The sequence below is a fragment of the Rutilus rutilus genome (assembly GCF_951802725.1).
Source record: "Rutilus rutilus genome assembly, chromosome: 18".
NCBI classification, from domain to species: Eukaryota; Metazoa; Chordata; class Actinopteri; order Cypriniformes; family Leuciscidae; genus Rutilus; species Rutilus rutilus.
The window spans coordinates 33,179,748-33,199,056 of record NC_140231.1 but is presented as its reverse complement, the minus strand read 5'-3'; the positions used below and the strand labels follow the sequence as shown (position 1 = coordinate 33,199,056).

The 19,309-nt window shown below is 43.1% G+C and overlaps 1 protein-coding gene across 4 annotated transcripts; it reads right to left on the bottom strand.

Annotated features, from left to right (window-relative positions):
- Positions 1-2,224: 2,224 nt before the first annotated feature.
- Positions 2,225-19,209, bottom strand: LOC311277880 (tripartite motif-containing protein 12A-like). Of its 4 annotated transcripts, none has more exons than XM_084388354.1 (7): positions 18,127-19,209; positions 7,794-8,045; positions 4,006-4,101; positions 3,680-3,910; positions 3,548-3,570; positions 3,362-3,477; positions 2,225-3,197 (listed from the first exon to the last, which is right to left on the bottom strand). In XM_084388354.1, exons 1-7 carry the CDS (start codon positions 18,529-18,531, stop codon positions 2,995-2,997), a joined length of 1,326 nt encoding a protein of 441 aa, XP_084244480.1. In that variant the 5' UTR covers positions 18,532-19,209; the 3' UTR covers positions 2,225-2,994. The 4 variants fall into 4 exon arrangements, with proteins under 4 accessions (XP_084244480.1, XP_084244481.1, XP_084244482.1 ...); XM_084388355.1 differs by having other exon boundaries at positions 7,794-7,967; XM_084388356.1 differs by lacking the exon at positions 7,794-8,045.
- Positions 19,210-19,309: the final 100 nt, after the last annotated feature.

Sequence of the window (19,309 nt, the reverse complement as noted above, 5' to 3'; positions counted from 1 at the left end):
CAGTAATACTTTCTGCATGAAACAAATTCTATACCTTTTTATTTTTTTAAATAAAATTGGTAAATGAAAATCATTTGTTCTATAGGCTACATTAAAGTACTTTTTCCAACTATTTACAAAATACGTTAAACATATCAAAATCAACATAAAATAAACATTTAATTTTACAATACATAAAATAAGAAAAAAAAAAATGATGTAGACTCTATTGAGCTGAGCAGGGAGACGCTGGAGCTGCTGGACCGGGATGGGCTGCCCCTGGTAAGGCCTCCTGCTGGTGGGACATCATCTGGGATGGTCTCCAGAGTGTTTAAGTGCATATTTCCACTATCCACTAAGTTGTCTACCAACAGGTTTGCAGGGCTGATTCAATCGACGGCTTTCTGAAAAAAGTACTTTTAATAACTACTGCATTTATGTTAGGCTACTACTGCATTACTGCGTAGGCTATGTTGCATTTTACTTCTGTATATTTTCAATATACAGTAATATCTGGTTGTTACATTATATACTTTTGTGTAGTGTACTGTAATGTAATCACATTGTGATGTGAGGGGAAAAAAGTACTTCAGGTTACTTCACATTTGTAAGTGAATACTTAACGAAATATGCAGTTCCGAAAATTAAAGTAACAAAATGTAGGCTTATTGTCACAATATTAACAAATTGTTGCTAACTACAGCAGCGTCCCATATCAAAGGGCGCATCTGAAGCGTTCGGACCGGTCTAGCCTACGAAGGATTGTTCTTGTCGCCTGGCAACCGTGACAGCTGCAGATGACGAGCGCGAGAAATACTGGACTTTTTATATTAAATTGGGTTTTGTATTCAAACAGGGCTAAACCGAAAATACATGATCCGGCAGCGCCGGGGCACACCATGACCTCCAGTAAAATATAAAACATAAAAATGACAATAGCCAATTCTGGCTCCATAGCTGTTTATTCAGTTATCAAAATGAATGATCAGGATAGCAGCTGTCCTCTCGCACCGTTGCTTGGCGCCAGGAGCGGTGATCGGGAACACCTGGTTGCACAATTAGGAAATCCTAGGATGGCTACATGGTGCGTCCTTCAGAGGACGCATAGGCTGCATCCTTGAAGTCTGCGTCCTTCGAAGGATGCAGCCTTCAACATTGGGACACAGCTTTAGACAGATAACTAAACAATTAACTAACAGCTAAGACAGGAACAAAAACGCTTCTTTCAAGACAAGACTTTCAACAGGTACTCACAGTAGATTTAACATTGATTAACAATGAACCGGCCCAGGACAGCAAACACAAGGGGATTAAATAGGGAGAAACTAAAGAGGGAAACAGGTGACACAGGTGAAGCAATGACTAAACAAGGATAACAAGGGGGGCGGGGCAGAGAACGAGACAACGCAAGCACACAGCCCAAACAAATGGCCATGTGCTTACACATAAAACATGGGTCTGCCATGATCCTGCCTCAAGACCAGGGAAAATTAAAGACTAGATGGCAGGATCATGACACTATCTTGATGAGCGAGTCATTGAGTCAATCGATTTGTTCAAAACGGCTGATTTATTCAAGAACGAAGCAAGTATGAATGGGTCAGTTAATCATTTAAAAATGCAGATTCATTTCATAACGAATCTTTGTTTGGAACTATTTTCGTAGGCGAAATAGAGCAAATTTAAGAAGAAGTCTGACATAGACTGTGCTAACCAAACCACACGCGGAGCGTTTAGACTGCGATGCTCAGTCTTTAGATGCTCAAATATGCCAATCACACACATAAATAAATAATAATAAAAAAATTGTACTAGGATAAAAAAAAAAAAAAAAAACTATAATTGTTGCTTAACAGTGACAGGGAAGTTCAGAAAAAAAAATAGCTACCCTTTGACAGATGGCGACCGTGGTATTAAATGACCAAATTACAATGCAACCAATATCTTAAGTTACAAATACCTGTAGCAGCTGTTGATCTTGCCGTTTATGTGATCGCTGAGGGTGTTTCACTACTTATTTCTTGAAGAAGAATTTCGAAATGTCCATCTCACATTTCAGATTGATCTAGTCAAGTACACACCAACGAACTCAGGAAATCTAGATAATTAAATCCAAAAGATCTAATCTCATTGGTTGGATCGAATTTTGACTTCTTATCGATGGTTGGCCAGTTTACATGTCAGTCAGTTCTAATGGACTCAGTGAGCGGGGACAACTTGATAACATAAGTTTGACACATTTAGATGAGAGCAGAAATTATTTTAATGCGCATTAAAACTCAGTGATGATCAGTACAAGGTATGATAATAGAGTGATGATGACTTTACTGTGAGAATCAATGAAACAACTGTTTCTATTATAAACAACACATTTTCACTGACATACCTCATCTGATGCTCATTATAATACAGTAAATATTCACATATATTTAAATCAGAATACACATCTAGGCTATACTTTTACTATTGAGATGTTTATCAAAATAAAGAATATCTTTGCAATTGAATTGATATAAAAGAAATACATAGAAATTTGTATGAACAAATATTGCATAGAATCATTATAGAATAAAGGTGAAAGTGTAATATCAATTTATGACAGAACCGTAACCCCAAATTCATAATTTACAATTAATAAAATATCCTATTTGATTATTTGTTTCATAAGTTACAGAGAACAGTGTTGTAAATTGTACAAAACACCCAAATTACATCTGAACTTGATTATTGTTTCAGATGACAATTTGTAAAATGAAAACTTAAAACTAAACTAAAAAAGAACAATTCATGATAAAACAAACCACACCCTATTTAATAATTTTCAGCTGAAGTTTGACTTGAATCATTGAAAACTCCTACTAATAATTTAAATATGAAACACTAGTATAACTTGTTATGTTTTTATATGTGCACTATTTTAAAGGTTGTTAACATGATGTTTGAACTCAACATTGCAGTGTAACATTGAATTGAAGACATTCCAACAGATTTTATTTTCTTCACTTTTCATCATGTTCATTTTTTGTTCATTTTCTTTTTTTCACTACGGGCATTCTCTATGGCTTGAAGTAAACCTTTCTCTTTAGATACGTTATTAGAGTTTAATCGTTCAGCAAAAAAGTGAGGGACCAGCATCTCACCAGCTGGGAGCAGAGGGGTTTCGGATTTAGCCGGTCTCTGGAAGCTTCTTCTATTAATCTTTCTGCTGTCCCCTCCACCTTTTGGAAAACAATAATCTAGATTATATTCATCATCTGAACCATCAGAAACCATCGGCATGAAACGAGATATGGGATGAGAATGATCAATGTTGAAGTCTGAAGCTGAAGAGAGAGAACAGATACTCATAGATTCTCACGTTGCTGCATTCTGTCTTACTCACTTTTACCAACATTGTCCTGCATCTTCTGTAAGACATTGAGCTTCAGGTTGGTCAGGTGATCTGTGTAAGTGATCGTCACACTTGGACTGGGGTCTGGATCTGGAATATATTGGGCTCTGAAACAACATTCAAGAGTCAGAGATGCTGATGGTTTGAGTTCAGAAGCACAGAGAAAAACAAACAAACCTTTTCAATGTGGCCTTAAAGTTCTGTAAAGAAAAAAAAAGAAAGAAATGCAAATTATTCAGCAAAACTTTTGGTTTTAATCTCTGAAATTGACATTCATATTATTAGAGAATAATGAAGATTAATTGACACCTGCAGGAATGAAACATCTTCAGCCTTCATCTGCCCCTCGATGTCTCTGATTGTGATCGTGAGAGATGAAATCTGTTTGCTTGTGTTCTTCATCTTCTTCTTCATCATCTGACTCTTCTTCTCCTCTTCCTCTCTCAGCGCTGTTATTCTGACCGCTTCTTCATCATGTAAAAGCTGGTAAAGTTTCTTAAACTCTTCTTTAATCTGCTTTTCTGTCTGTTCTGCATCAATCTAAGATTAAATACATTTTTACACAAATATATTATGCCCAAATTAAATCAATATCAATATATACATTCCCAAAATACCTTAAAAAAATTTCAAACCTTAATTTGTTCAGCAATTTTATTAAAACTCTGTTTGAAATTCTCAAATGTTCTCCGTTTCTCTTGTAAGGGCTTCAGTGCAGCTTTGAGTTTCTCCTGAAACAAAATCAACATAAAAATAATGTCTTACACCTCTTTTATTGAGTGATATTTAATTTTTAGGTTGTTGCCTCATTTCTTTGATGTATTTTAGATAGCATAATGGAGGTGATATTTTTGGGTCGAAATTATTATAAATATCTGTGACCCCCACAAATCACCATTGTTCAATGTCCTACAGACTGCAGCAACAAAAATCCAACCAATCCATGTTTTATAACTCTGATGATACATTAATCCTTTCCCTGAAGGAGGAAACGGAGACGTGACGTCGACGTGCTGGCATACTGGGATTGCGCCAGGGAGCCCCATCTTCTTCGAGTGTTAACAGAACGAGCCAATGCACATTGACGTGCGAGATTTGCATCTCGCGCACCGCCCCGCAGAGTGGGTATAAATAGGAAGCATGCACCATTTGTCTTTCGCTGAGGAGCCGAGCAAAAGCCGGTGGTCCAATAATGGTGGCGACTGGACGTTCCGTCAACGTGCCAACATATTGGGATCCCAAGTTAAATGCCCAGCGTAAGCCTCCTGATCCCCCCGCACTTTGGGGCGGAAGATGGGACAGGGCTAAGGCCGAGGAAGTCCAACTGCCAACTAAGGTGGCTCCGGCCTATAGCAGGGGGAGACACACCGGTCAGTGACGGCAGAGGGGGCTCTGCCAAGGGAAAGACACGGGCTCGCCGCAGTAAGCCGTACCATGGAAGAATACACATGTGGGATCGCCGTAGGGATCACAACATATGGGACCCAGCCTAGACTGCCGAGGGGTGTGGAGGAACTCAACACAGTTCGTCGAACGGGGAACTCACCTGGAGCAGAAATGGTGCACGTATCAGGTCCATAGGAGGGGAATCGTGCAGCAAGCCGACACTTCGAGCGGGGCCTACGGTGTTGACTGTCTATGGGAATCGAGCACACGGGAGGCTACCGGCGCGACACGAAGGCTATAAAACCTAGCGAGCAAACGTGTTGGGTGTCGCCCAGCCCGCAGTTCTACAGATATCTGTCAGCGAGGCACCCTGTGCCAGCACCCAAGAGAAGCGACACTCCTAGTGGAGTGGCCTCACAACCTAAAGGGGGCAGGGTGCGTCTTGGGATTGGTACGCCAAGACGAAGACATCCACTATCAGTGGGCCAACCTCTGCTTGAAGACAGCCTTTCCCTTCTTCTGGCCTCAGTAACAGACAAAGAGCTGGTCTGAGGTCTTGAGGCTTTGTGTTCACTACTTGGTTCACTACTTGGTCCCGAAAGGGAGTGGTAGAAACCTTGGGCACATAGCCATGGGTGGGTGCATATCTTCAGGATAACGTGAGAGGTCACTCTCCCAGGGCCACCAGCTGTTGTGAGAGCTCGTCGGCTGCACGATTGAGCAGGCCGGGGATATAAGTGGCACAAAGCGCCCCTCAGATGCTTCTGACTCCATAGGAGGAGATGGCGGGCGAGTTGTGACATGCGGCGGGAGCGTAGACCACCTTGATGGTTGATGTACGCAACGGTCGCAGTGCTGTCCGTATGGACACTTGTTCCAGGGGCACTCCCACCCAGAGAAACGAAAGGTCTTACCACGGGCTAAGGGTTTGGTGGCAGACCGGGGTGATTGTCACATGGAGTCCCATCTCGGGACTCTGCCGTGAAGCCAGTGCTGAAGCGGCCTCAAATTAAGCAATCCCAGTGGGGTTACTGTGGCTGCGGATGCCATATGCCCCAAGAGCCTCTGAAAAAGTTTCAGTGGGACCGTTGTTCTGCTCTTGAGTGTATTCAAGCAGTTCAACACTGATCGGACACGGCGGAACAGAAACAAAAAACAAAAACAGGATTCTCTTCCCGGCCCTCCTCCGGGGGAGGGAGTGGTGTGGTCACCATCTCCCGAAGAGCTACTTCCTGGTGGGCGAAATTCTCCACCACGTCGCCGAAGAGCCCAACCTGGGAAATGGGGGAGTAAAGGAACCAAGACTTGTCTACCTCCCTCATATCGGCCAGGTTGAGCCAGAGATGGTGCTCCTGGACCACTAGTGTGGACATCGCCAGGCCCGGTTCTAGGCACCTATAGAAAGGTGGGCTGGCAGATATCCTGGGTGGACTTTTTTCAATCATTCATAGATAGGCCTAGATATTCTCAATAACTATATTTATTTTATAAATTTTATAAAAATATAATAAAGTAATCTATATTTATTGACGTTGATGAGTATATGAAACGGTATCAATCGCCAGTTTTCCGGTAACATTTTTATGAATTCTAACAATTTAAAAAATGAATATACCAAAATGTATTTGAAATACATTTATTTCATGTATAAGTATACTACAAATACATTTGCATATTTATGTACTTAATATAAATACCTTGCAATTGTACTTTTGGTAAACTACATTGATATACTTAAATTCTGCTAAATTGGACTACTTTTGTACTTGTACTTTAGTTACCCGGAAATAGTGCTGAGGTCCAACTAAAGATATACTTAAGTATATTTGATTGTATTAAAATGGAACTACTGCAATTATTTAATTATCGTATTAATATCAGTAAGTCTAAAGCGATATGCCTGTTAATATGTTAATGGATTTGTAGTATACTTAGTATGAAATAAACGTATTTTAAATCCATTTTGGTATAGTTTTTTTTTTTCAATAGGGATGTTGTGTAAACATGAACGTGAACAAACCCGAACGACGCTGGTAAAAAATATTTATGGCTGGAAAAGTCACTGGCCATTGTCAGTTGTGGGAAAAAGTTAGTTTTAGGCCCTGTCTGTAAATAACTAATGATGTCTGATCATTTAGAAGAAGAATGAGGAGAAAAAAAATCAACCTCACCTTATTATCTATCACAGCTTCATCTACAGGACAGAATCTGTGGTTGGTGTGTTTTTTGGAGTCTCGACACACCACACACACGGGCTGTTGATCATCCAGACAGAAGAGTTTGAGCTCCTCTTTGTGATCTCTACAGACTCCAGATCCAGATTTCTGTCTTCTCTTCTGTTGAAAACTCTCACACAGGTTCTTCAAAGCCAAATTTACCAGAGGACGATCATTTGAAGATGTTGTTCGGCAAACCGGACATTCTTTAAATGTTTTATTTTCCCAAACCCTCTGAATACAGCTTGAACAAAAACTGTGGCTACACGACAGAAGAACAGGATTTACAAAAATGTCACAGCACACCGGACAAGATAAATCCTCCTCAGACAAAGAACTAGATGCCATTTGTCTTAGTTACTTAGGGAGAACGTCTCCAACTGAGGGAAATAAATATACAGTAACTACGTAAGGAGCAGGTGGATCACTAGGGCATCAAATGAAAACATTCTACGAAACCATGAGAACAGAAAGGAAACCATGAGCTACAAACAAATAGTCCAGTAAAACGAAACTGAACGTTACATTCAACCACTCCCTGTAAATTATAATGCAATCTGATAACATCAGAAATACCAGAAAATATCAGTTTCACAATTCAGTAAAATAAAGTTTTGAGCATATACATAGATCTGATTTAGGCTTGCAAAAAAGCAGAGAAATATTTAAAGACAAAAAGAAATGAGTATAAATGTATTTGTGTGCTTCCAAATCAAGAGCTCTTTGGTTTCAGGACTCACATAAACCTCAAAATGGAATGGTGGGAATATATATGGAATATAAATGGAATATATATATATATTGAACATCATTTATCTGACCTTATAGATGTTCACTGCTTCCTCTATGGGACAGAATCTGTGGTCAGTGTGTGTTTTGGAGTCTCGACACACCACACACACGGGCTGTTGATCATCCAGACAGAAGAGTTTGAGCTTCTCTTTGTGAACACTGCAGACCGTTTCACCTTCAGATGAAGATCTCTGTCTTCTCTCCTGTAGAAAACTCTCACACAGGTTCCTCAAAGCCAAATTCACTGGAGGATCATCCATTGGATCATCCAAATAGATCATCTATTTTTCCGCAAATGGGACATTCATTAAATCGTACTCGGTTACTAACGTAACTTCGGTTCTCTCTAGAGAGGGAACGAGTACTGCGTAAGAACTTACGCTTGGGGGAAAGTCTCTTTCCGTGAGATATTGAAGCCAAAAATTATCCTTTAATTTTTATATAATGCAAAACGCGTTGCAGCAGCATGCAGACATAGGCGAGGCAGCTTTGCGCGCCTATTGGCTGCTCTGTGGCAACTGCAGCAGCCTATCGAGAGAGGCCCTGTTGACGCTTGACCAATGGGGGTGCTTCGCGCCCATTTGCATAGCGTCCCGCCGAAATAGGCGTGGCCTAGGGCTATAAATATAGCGTCGAGAGGCTGGTTCACTGGTTTTCATCGCCGGAGCGAACCAGAGCGAACTGCAGGCACGGCAAGTGTACGCAGTACTTGTTCCCTCTCTAGAGAGAACCGAGGTTACGTTAGTAACCGAGTACGTTCTCTTACGAGAGGTTCTCTCGTACTGCGTAAGAACTTACGCTTGGGGAACACAATGTAAAACGCCGTGCGTGCTTGAGATCCAATACCAAAGTCCCAAGGGCATGTGCCCGGGGCCCAAATGGTACATGATCATCAGGGACTCACAGAGAGTCCAGGAAGAGAGGCTAAAGCATCATTCCTGAATAGGTAGCATCCCACCAGGGAGCATTATAATAATAGTGTTCCACGCAGTCAGGGCAAGGTTATTGGCCTGATCTGATGAAAAATAAGGGTCTTACAGCTGCCCTCAGGGCTGTATGATCGATCAGTGAGCATTGCTCGAACAGTTTCCAGCATCTGAGCCGACCTCTGGGCAGATAGTACTGGCTTATTAGACCGACAACAGCTTAGCTTGCAAAGCGGGAACTTCCAGGTTATAGAACCTGATAAATGTAGACGGGGAGGCCCAGCCTGCCGCCATACAGATATCTTGTAGGGAAATCCCACTGGACCAAGCCCACGAAGAGGCCATGCCTCTTGTGGAGTGCGCTCAGACACCTAATGGGCACTGTAGGCCCTTAGAGATGTAAGCCAGCGCTATGGCATCCATTATCCATCTGGATAGGGTCTGTTTCGTTACAGCTAGCCCCTTAGAGCGTCCGTAGAACGAAACGAATAGCTGCTCTGTCTGTCTGAAGGCAGACGAGCGAGACACATAAGCTCTTAATGCCCTGACAGGGCAGAGCAAAGCGGCGTCCTTCTCCTCCTCAGGGACCGGTAAGGCCGACAGGGAAATGGCCTGGGACCTGAACGGTGTGTTGAGGGATTTAGGAACATACCCGTGTCTCGGTTTGAGCCTGACAATTGAGTCATTTGGCCCAAACTCCATACATGTCGCGCTTACTGAAAGCGCTTGTGAAAGTGAAAGTGAAAGTGAAAGTGACACGTGACGGCCAAGTATGGTAACCCATACTTGGAATTTGACCTCTGCATTTAACCCATCCAAGTTAATGCACACACATTAGGAGCAGAGTAGTGAGTAGTTAACACACACACACTGCAAACGTGGATACACACACCCAGAGCGCGTAAGTCCCCCACACGCTTAACTGAAGCGAGAGCCAAAAGAAACGCTGTCTTTTTAAGAACAAGTGTTTGATATCCAAGATTGGATTGGCTCAAATGGGGCACCTTTCATGGCCTCCAAGACCGTGGAAAGGTCCCATATGGGAACTGAAGGGGGTCTGGGAGGATTTAACCTCTTTGCTCCTCTTAGGAAGCGAATGACCAGATCGTTTTTCCCGAGTGACTGGCTTAGCGTTGGTTTAACAAACGCTGCTATAGCCGCCACATAGACCTTGAGCGTGGAAGGGGTTCTGCCCTTTAGCTCTTGTAGGAAGGAAAGAACGTTCGTCACCCCACAGTCCTGGGGTGACACGCCACGGGCTGTGCACCAGCTAGAAAACACAGACCATTTTGAGGAATAGAGCCGTCTCGTAGAGGGAGCTCTAGCCTGCGTGATCGTGTTTAGCACTCCCGAAGGGAGGTGAGCGGGTACCCATTGATGGCCCATACATGTAGGGCCCAAAGCTCCGGGCGAGGATGCCAAATCGAGCCCTTGGCCTGGGTGAGGAGGTCTCTCCTCAGAGGTATCGGCCATGGGGCAGAGCTTGCTAGTTGCATCAGAACTGGGAACCAGGCTTGGTTTTTCCAGAACGGAGCTACTAGTAGCACCGAGCATCCGCTTTCCCTGATCTGCTCTATTACCTGAGGTATGAGCGTAATGGAGGGAAAGGCATAGAGCGGGCAGCGGGGCCATACGTGGGCCAGCGCATTCCTGCTCTTGGAGAAGTATATCGGGCAGTGAGCGTTTTCTTGAGACGCAAACAGGTCTACTTTCGCTTTGCCGAACTTCTTCCACAGCAATTGGACTGTCTGTGGGTGTAGGGACCATTCTCCTGCCGGAACGTTGTTCCTGGACAGTCTGTCTGGTCCCAAATTCAAGTGGCCGGGCACATGAACTGCTCTCAGTGAGCGCAAATTGTGCTGGGCCCAAACCAGGAGGTGTTCCATCAGCCTGTGAAGGATTCGGGATCTGAGACCTCCCTGGTGATTTATAAAGGCCACCACCGCCATGTTGTCCGAACGGACTAGAACGTGGTGTCCTGCTATCTGGGGATAGAAGCACCTGAGCGCATTGTCGACTGCCATCATTTCCAAGTAGTTGATGTGTAGGAGCTTTTCTCGTTCTGACCAAAGGCCAAAGAACGGTCTGCCCTCGAGCAGCGCTCCCCATCCCGAGGTGGAGGCGTCCGTGGACACCACCTTCACACTCGAGGAAGTCCCCAGGCTTACACCTGACCGGTACCAGTCGGTCGCCGTCCAAGGTTTCAGAGCTGAAATGCATTTCTGATCGACCTTGAGGCGAAAAAGACCGGATTTCCACGCTCGGCGCGTCGCACGCGCTTGCAGCCAGAACTGAAGTGGGCGCATCCGAAGGAGGCCCAGCTGAAGTACTGGTGATGCTGCGGCCATGAGACCCAGCATCCTTCGAAACTGTTTGAGCGGGACCATAGCGCCGCGGCGGAAGCTTTCCGTCATGCGCTGAACGGCCAGAGTGCGTTGTGGCGATAACTGAGCTGTCATTGACAGCGAGTTCAGATCTGTGCCCAGAAAGGATATTTCCTGGCTGGGGGACAGAGAGCTCTTCGCCCAATTGACTGTGAGACCTAATTTCTCGAGGTGCTCGAGCAAAATGGTCGTGTGTTCTATGAGCTCTGTTCGAGACTGAGCCAGAACTAGCCAATCGTCCAAGTAGTTCAAAACTCGCATTCCCCGAATTTTCAGGGGAGCGAGGGCCGCGTCCATGCACTTCGTGAATGTACGGGGTGCTAAAGACAGGCCGAACGGTAGGACTGTATACTGATATGCCTGGCCCTCGAAGGCGAATCTCAAAAATCGCCTGTGACGAGACGCTATTTGTATCTGGAAATACGCGTCTTTCAGATCTATTGACGCAAACCAGTCCCCCTGGCGAACTTGCGAGAGGATTTGTCTGGTCGAGATCATTCTGAACGGGCGCTTTGAAAGCGCTTTGTTCAGCCGTCTTAGATCTAAGATGGGTCTGGCACATTCACTGCATTTAACGCGCGATCGACCTGAGTCGATTTTATGAGCGCGAGCTCTGTGTGAAGAGCTGTGTTTGTGTGTAGGAATGAGCACGTTATAGTGGGCATTTTTTCTACACTCGTAACACCATCGGCCATGGCCGGACTGTGAGTGCATGTGAGCGCGACACAGCGGGCACATGAGAAGCACTGAACACACCTTTGGTCTGTGACCGTATGTGTTTTGGTTTCGTTTTTACAGAAACCGGAAGACATGCAGTGTATGTGAGCACTGAGTTGTGGGCACATTTACTACTGTTAATGCGCAATCGACCTGAGTCGATTTTACGAGCGCAAGCTCTGTGTGATGAGCTGTGTTTGTGTGTAGGAATGAGCACGAGGTAGTGGGCATTTTTTTCTACACTCATAACACCATCGGCCGTGGCCGGAATACCAGGAAATACACTCTTAGAGGGATACATCTGGGTTGCCATGGAAACGGCGTTTGTAAGCAGGCAAGTGGGCAGTGTTACCGACTTGTTTACTGCTAAATAAGCTGGAACAGTCACATTTTCTGGAACTGAGCGAGCTGGTAGTTTTTGTGGAAGTCTGGCCGCAGCGAGACTTGAACACCGTCGTTTTCCTAGAAGGGCTAGGACGACTGCTGCCGCTGTGAGGCGGCGGGCGGTGGCTGCGGCTGTGAGCTTCGAGCAGACGGCTGTTTAGAGCGACCTGTCGCGGAGCTAGCGCGCTTTGGCAGGAAATGCTAACCACAGGTGTCTCTCAGCAACAGTGAGAGAGACCATAATCCGCCCTATGGCCTGTGCAGCAGATTTAGTAGCGCGAAGAGCGAGGTCTGTTGTGCTTCTCAAATCTGAAACGCTTACAGCTTCCAGTCCTTCCTCATCGAGTTTGCAGAGAAGGTTGGCTTGGAAAACCTGTAGCGTGGCCATTGTGTGCAACGCAGCTGCAGCCTGTCCAGCAGCGGTGTAAGCGCGGCCGTGCAGAAACTGAAGTGGTGCGGCAGGCTTTAGAGGGGAGCGCAGTCTTAGCGCGCCGTCCAGTGGAGGGCGGGCAAAGATAAGCAGCTACAGCTTCCTCTTACTGCAGGAAGAGAGTGGTATCCTCTGTTTTTAGCATCATTGAACGGAGAATGCTGCAGAAACAGAAGTTTTCACTCTGGCTGAAAAGGGTGCAGACCAGGATTTCGCGAGTTCTTCGTGAAGCTTCAGGAAGAAACAGCGCGGGTCTAGACGGTGTTAGCAACACGGCCCCTTTAAGGAAACAGCCATCCAGTGTGCTGGCTCTACGGGCGCCGAGCAGACGCGTCAGCTCTGACTCAATATTAGCCCGTTTCCCAGACGACTCACGAGCAGGGGGTGCGAGATCAACAGAGCTCGACCAATCCTAACTGCCTGACTCTAGGATAGAGCAGCTGTCCTCCTCTGTAAATGCCACATCATCAGGCTCATCCGCGACGGAAACGGCGGCAGACAGCGGCCGTTGTCCGGGGGTGATAGACTCGTGAAGCAGGCGGCGAAGCTAGCGGGCGAACCGGCGAGCTCGTCTCAGTAGGAGGAGGTTCAGAGCCTCGCTGAGACTTTACAGCGCGGCAGCGCAGCGGGCTGGGGTGCAGCCTCTGAAAATGTGCCATGCGAGTCCTTAGAGTCGTCATAGGCAACAGCTCGTAATGAGGGCATCCACCGTCAGCGAGCGCGAGAGCTGCGTGATCTTAAAATGCGAGACATCTTGAAAAAGACGTTCAGCTCTTTTAGAGAGAAAGGGGTGTGATTCGCGGGCGAAAACACACTAGCAGTAAAGGATATAGTGCACCGGATAGCGCAGCAGGAATGTCAGCAGAAGGCGGCGCGGCCAGCGGCTTCGATGCAGACTCGTCCCGCTGAAAGGCTTCTTCAGATGGCGCGGCTTCTCTCAGGATCCAGCGATGCGTGAGCTCCGCTTGAAGAGATGAAAATCAGTGAACCAGCCTCTCGACGCTATATTTATAGCCCTAGGCCACGCCTATTTCGGCGGGACGCTATGCAAATGGGCGCGAAGCACCCCCATTGGTCAAGCGTCAACAGGGCCTCTCTCGATAGGCTGCTGCAGTTGCCGCAGAGCAGCCAATAGGCGCGCAAAGCTGCCTCGCCTATGTCTGCATGCTGCTGCAACGCGTTTTGCATTATATAAAAATTAAAGGATAATTTTTGGCTTCAATATCTCACGGAAAGAGACTTTCCCCCAAGCGTAAGTTCTTACGCAGTACGAGAGAACCTCTCGTAAGAGAACCTCTACTTTCCCAAAACGTCTGAATGCACTCTGAACAGATGCTGTGACTGCAGGGCAGAACAACAGGATTTACGAAAAAGTCCAAGCACACGGGACAAGTGAAGTCCTCCTCGGGCAAACCGTCAGATGACATTTTACAGGTCAGAAATCAATCTTCAAAGTTTGACTTTAAGGTTTAAAGTTTCACATCCACAGCAGGGAAACTGAGCATCTGAGCTTCCGGTAAAATATGAACTAGATTAGCAGATGTGTCTCGTTCTATATAAAGTGGGAGGAGCTCAATTCTACACAAACAAATGTGATTCATTCTGTTCTGTATCTAAACAATGCAGATAAACTGGATCCTCTTTAAGGGCCGTTTACACAACACCATTTTCAACTAAAATTTAAACTTTTTATGAGCTTTGGTCGTTCATTTACACGACAACAGTGTTTTGGGGGCCTGAAAACGCAAACTTTTGAAAGCAGATTTCAGAGTGTATGTTTTTTTTTGAAAACGACACCGTTAACATCTCGGTACGAATTACAAAAACACACATTTGTAAAACCGGTGATGTCATGCGCATGCGTATTACGTGTTCAGTCTATGGGCCTGTCTGTCTGTCTAACCCAGCTGGGCAGTGCATTTTGGTCTTTCTGTGTCTTGCTTGCTAATGCCGGACACTTCCAGGGCTGTGTTCTGTGACTTTGTGCCTGACAAAAAAAAAAAAAAAGTGAGAGTGAAATACAACTATTTATTACGTTTGATAAACGACAAAGGGCAACGGTGTTTGTTTATAAACTGCAGCTCGGAAAAGATAACCGCGTCGCGCGTTAATATAACATTCTGTCTAAGTTACAGTCTTAGGAGGCTGTTGAAAAGATTATTTGTGTATAGTGAGAGAGGCTGCTTGAGCGGAGGAAGGGATGGTACTCTGTCTGTCTTTCTGTTATCGGCCTGCTAAAGCAAGCTGAAAAAAAAAAAAAATGATAATGAACCAAAACAACCCAGCTGACTTTTCTAAGGAATAATGAACAGACATGCTTTAAAACTGGTTAAAAGACTATGTAAAATTAGGTAAAACTGAAAGAAAAATGTGAAGTAAATATTTTTAGAGTTAATATAAAAAGTGAACATTGAAAATGAGCAGTTAATATATGTGTCTAGTGTGAGTGTGTGTGATGGAGACATCACTTTATGTATGTGTTAGTTGGGGTACTATTATTTCCTGATTTTGTGGATATTGTTTTTCACGGTTTTATCATTACAGATTAGTTAAGTGAAATGACAAAACTTTAACTATTTAAACTAGTCAATTTGATAAAAAGACGATACAGAACATGGGACGAGCTTTAAATGGATTGGTTTTCCAGCTCTGTTTGCTACTGGTAATTATGACTACTTTTGTCATGTATGATGTTGATTTGAATTACTCTCTGGATTAGAGTATTTATGTAAATTGCAATTGTGAAGTTGAAGATTGCCATCCATTATGGGGTACAAACTCATGTCTAAATTCAACTGAGGGTCTAAATTGAAATAAACAGCTAGGTGGGATCATAATGGTAAACAAAAATAACAGACTTGACAGCAGAGAGACAAAGTGACACATTGGCTAAGTCACTATTACTCCAAATTATCCAGAGAATTCCCTCACAATAATGAAGTAGGGAACGGTAGAAGAGGGGAGTGAAAAACATAAAGGTTGTTGTGTGAGACGTGTGTGTGGATTGTAAGAAAACAATCATGTACTGGTTAGATGAGGCAGAGCAGAAGAAAGGAAAACAATACAGAAGGAACTGGCATGTAGAGAAGTTAAACTTGTAATTGAGATATGAGTAATATAATATTTTGGTTTCTGCAAAACAGTAGAGATGAGTGGGACTGAGACAATAATGATACTATTTGTTGTATCTGCAGACTAATTATTTGATAGATGAGAAGAAATATCGTTAAAAATATAATGTTATGAAAACAAGGGATTTATGGAACTATTTATGAACACCTGTAAAGACAAATTAAGTTAAAATAGTATGAAAAGTGTTTCAGATTAAAAATAATATGGCATTGATTAACAGGGATTAACATGATATAAAGATAAGGGATGAACAAAGGTTTTCAATAAAGGGGGTAGAGAAAAGAATGGATTAACCATCCATCTTCGTTTATTAAAAGGAATTGGAAATTATAGTTTTATAAAAACTAGTGCATAAATCCTGGTATTTATGATTCTAGATAATGTCTGTATTTAGGATCTGAGTAGTGACTGCGGGTCTAGCCCATGCTAGGAATACAGCAACAGTGCTTGCTTATTTAACCCCGGCTTCCACAGAACAAATATGTACTTGTTTTATAATCAGTTACGTTGATGATAAAACCAAATTAGCCAAGATGAATGATTGCTGTGTAAGTAAAGACAGCTCTGGGTCCAAAGGTTCTGGAGATAAATAATGTACTATGTGCTATGTAGGATATTTTTATGTGAAGTCTTTGAAGGAAAAAGATCTTGTTTGTTTTACAATTTTTTTTAACCTGACAGAGAAGCATGGGTCAGAAACCTAACATTTTGAAGCAGCCTTTATGGAAAGACCAGGTGTGGTGTTTAGGACCCCACATTGGTCTAAAATGGGGGACTGTCGGGGCTGGATCGGAATCCACTGCTGCTTCAATGTATATGTAATGAGTAATTAATAAACAGGGATAAGCATTTCTACATAATTCATTTCTATATTCAATGAGTGATTCAAATATGCTTTTAATCATATGTTTGCTGTGAGTGTTAACCAGCTGCTTTTAGGTATTCTGATGTGACCTTCAACATGTGTTGTCTATATATCCGTTTCTAGCTGACAAGTTAAGGTTATATGGGGTCCAACTATACGTGACTCCACCTGAAGCAATGACGTAGCTTAGACCTTGGTGTAGGGTGTAACTGCTGTGATCTTTGTAACTGTAAGCGGGGCGGCCTACGAACTCCTGTCTGAGTCTTGAAGCTGAACTTCTGCTGATGAAACTGCAAACTATCTTCAGTAAAACTTTTCTTTAATTTATTATAATTCTGATGCCAGGTCTTCTTTCAAACATCTAGTCCTTGGGTCCTAAACTGTAAACCACAATAAAGAGAAGGAAATGTGGAGAAAGGACAGAGAGGAAGAAAAAGGAGAATCTTTTTATTATAAAAGAAATGTGTTGAAATTACCACTCTGTCTTAAAATAAAACATTTTTCAAGATAATGCTTGTTAATGAAAACTTTGTTCAAATACATTTGCAGGGTAAAGTGAGGGACATTTTTGCTCTTAGAAAATGTAAATATTACAATAACTGTGAATAATTGAGATGAGAATGTCATGTGACAGGGTGGACATTTGGCCTTTGTGTGTGTGAAGAATTTGGTAAAAATGATTAAAGAGTCATATCCTGAGCTGGACCAATATATTTTTCTTGTAGTAGTGTAACAAGCCATTCTTCAGATAAAATGAATAAATCATAAAAAAAAAAAAAAAAAAAAAAAAAAATTTCATAGAAATTTACCAAGCTGAATTGGCACAGAATAGTAGGTATGACCCATCTTCCCCATAACTAACATACATGTTTAAGAACATTAAAATACTTCAAAACAACTGCAACACGGTCTTTAACCAGGTTATGTTAGCCTGAAATATGTAAACAAGGCAGGCAACACTGGTTGACCGACCACACTAATCCTAAAATATTAGCCGATTTTTATCTTTTAAAAACAACATTGCTGTAACTACATAGCCTACACATACTACATTCACATGTCACATGTGTATTATATAGATATTGTAAATCAGTGCATTTATTGATTACAAAGTGGCCCTCCAGAAGCAGGTTTGAAGATCTCGATATGAGCAGCTCTTCCTGGACTAGGCTATCTGAAGTCTGCGCGAATCACGTGACGATCAAGCATTTGGGAACTTTCGTGATCGCAACTCTCTCTCTATATGGCTCTAGAGTTAAATTCAAGCTATTATAAGGCATGAATATATTTTTTCACAGGAAAAAAAACATTAAATATGTAATTTTGGTGATCAAAAATTATTTTTAACTGGGATAAAATGATTGATTACAGGGAGACTAATCTGGAAAGAAGAAATGTGTGAATTGTTCCTGTTTAAATCCCTCACGAGTATTTTTTTCAGTATTAGTTTGTCAAAGTGAAATTGTCTGTCAATAATTATTGATATTTGATTCAATCAAATGTTTTAAACATCATTTGTCTGACCTTATTATCCGCGACAGCTTCATCTACAGGACTGAATCTGTGGTTGGTGTGTTTTTTGGAGTCTCGACACACCACACACACGGGCTGTTGATCATCCAGACAGAAGAGTTTGAGCTTCTCTTTGTGATCTCTACAGACCGTTTCACCTTCAGATGAAGATTTCTGGCTTTTCTCCTGTTGAAAACTCTCACACAGGTTCCTCAAAGCCAAATTTACCGGAGGACGAACATTTGAAGATGTTGTTCGGCAAACCGGACATTCCAACCCAAAGGTTTTATTTTCCCAAACCCTCTGAATACAGCTTGAACAAAAGCTGTGGCTACACGACAGAAGAACAGGATTTACAAAAATGTCACAGCACACCGGACAAGATAAATCCTCCTCAGACAAAGATCTAGAAGCCATTTTTCATAGTTGCTTAGAAATAAAACTCAAAGTTAAGTTTCACTTTCAGTTAAAGCAGAGAATGTCTAATATGGCGAGAAGTTTCACTCTCACTACACTTCCGGCTTCTGAACTGGTTGCAGTTCCACTCTGATTCCATATGAGGGCGCTCACAGGACGAGTGCAGAATGAATGGAGGTCAATGGCGGTATACCCCTCAAAATACACTTTTCTCAGGATATAATTTTTTGTCTAGTAATTTGAATGTTGTATTCGAAAGGAGATGCAAAGAAATTACACATTGCTGGGTGTTAGATTTTTTAGAGTCACTTATTTGCTTTAAAAAAGTCTTTCAAAGTGTCAATGACGTCAGAAAGCTGACGTCATTAGCAGAATGCTAGCGAGTTATGGGCAACAACAACTCAACCTGTAAGAAATCAAAACGACATAAGTACTCGTTCATTCAACTTTCGACCTAAAACCCATGTTGAACTTGCAAAATCTACAATCACATCTGAGATTTCTCAACGGCAATCGGGTGAAAGAGACAAATTTAGCCGTCTAGCCCCATTGACTCCCATTCATTTTGCACTCATGGCGAGCGCCCCCAGTGGAACTCTGGTGGTACTACAACCAAAATTCGGTACAATAGGGCTTAATAGGGAGTGGACAGGCTCTCCGTAGACGGGCTCTGGTTAAAGCTAGGGTAGGCAGTTTCAGAGAGGCTACCAATAGCAAGCTAGTCTTGAAAGCACGAGATCTCACACTCGCTTCAGAGCGTCTCCAAAGCCACGCCTCC

Excerpts from the sequence above, each read along its gene's own strand:
- LOC311277880 (XM_084388354.1), bottom strand. The coding sequence starts at position 18,531 with ATGGCTTCTAGATCTTTGTCTGAGGAGGATTTATCTTGTCCGGTGTGC. Across the intron at positions 8,046-18,126 it reads AAGCTGTCGCGGATAATAAG|ATGATCTATTTGGATGATCC; the intron begins GTCAGACAAATG and ends GCGGAAAAATAG. Across the intron at positions 3,571-3,679 it reads AAGATGTTTCATTCCTGCAG|AACTTTAAGGCCACATTGAA; the intron begins GTGTCAATTAAT and ends TTTTCTTTACAG.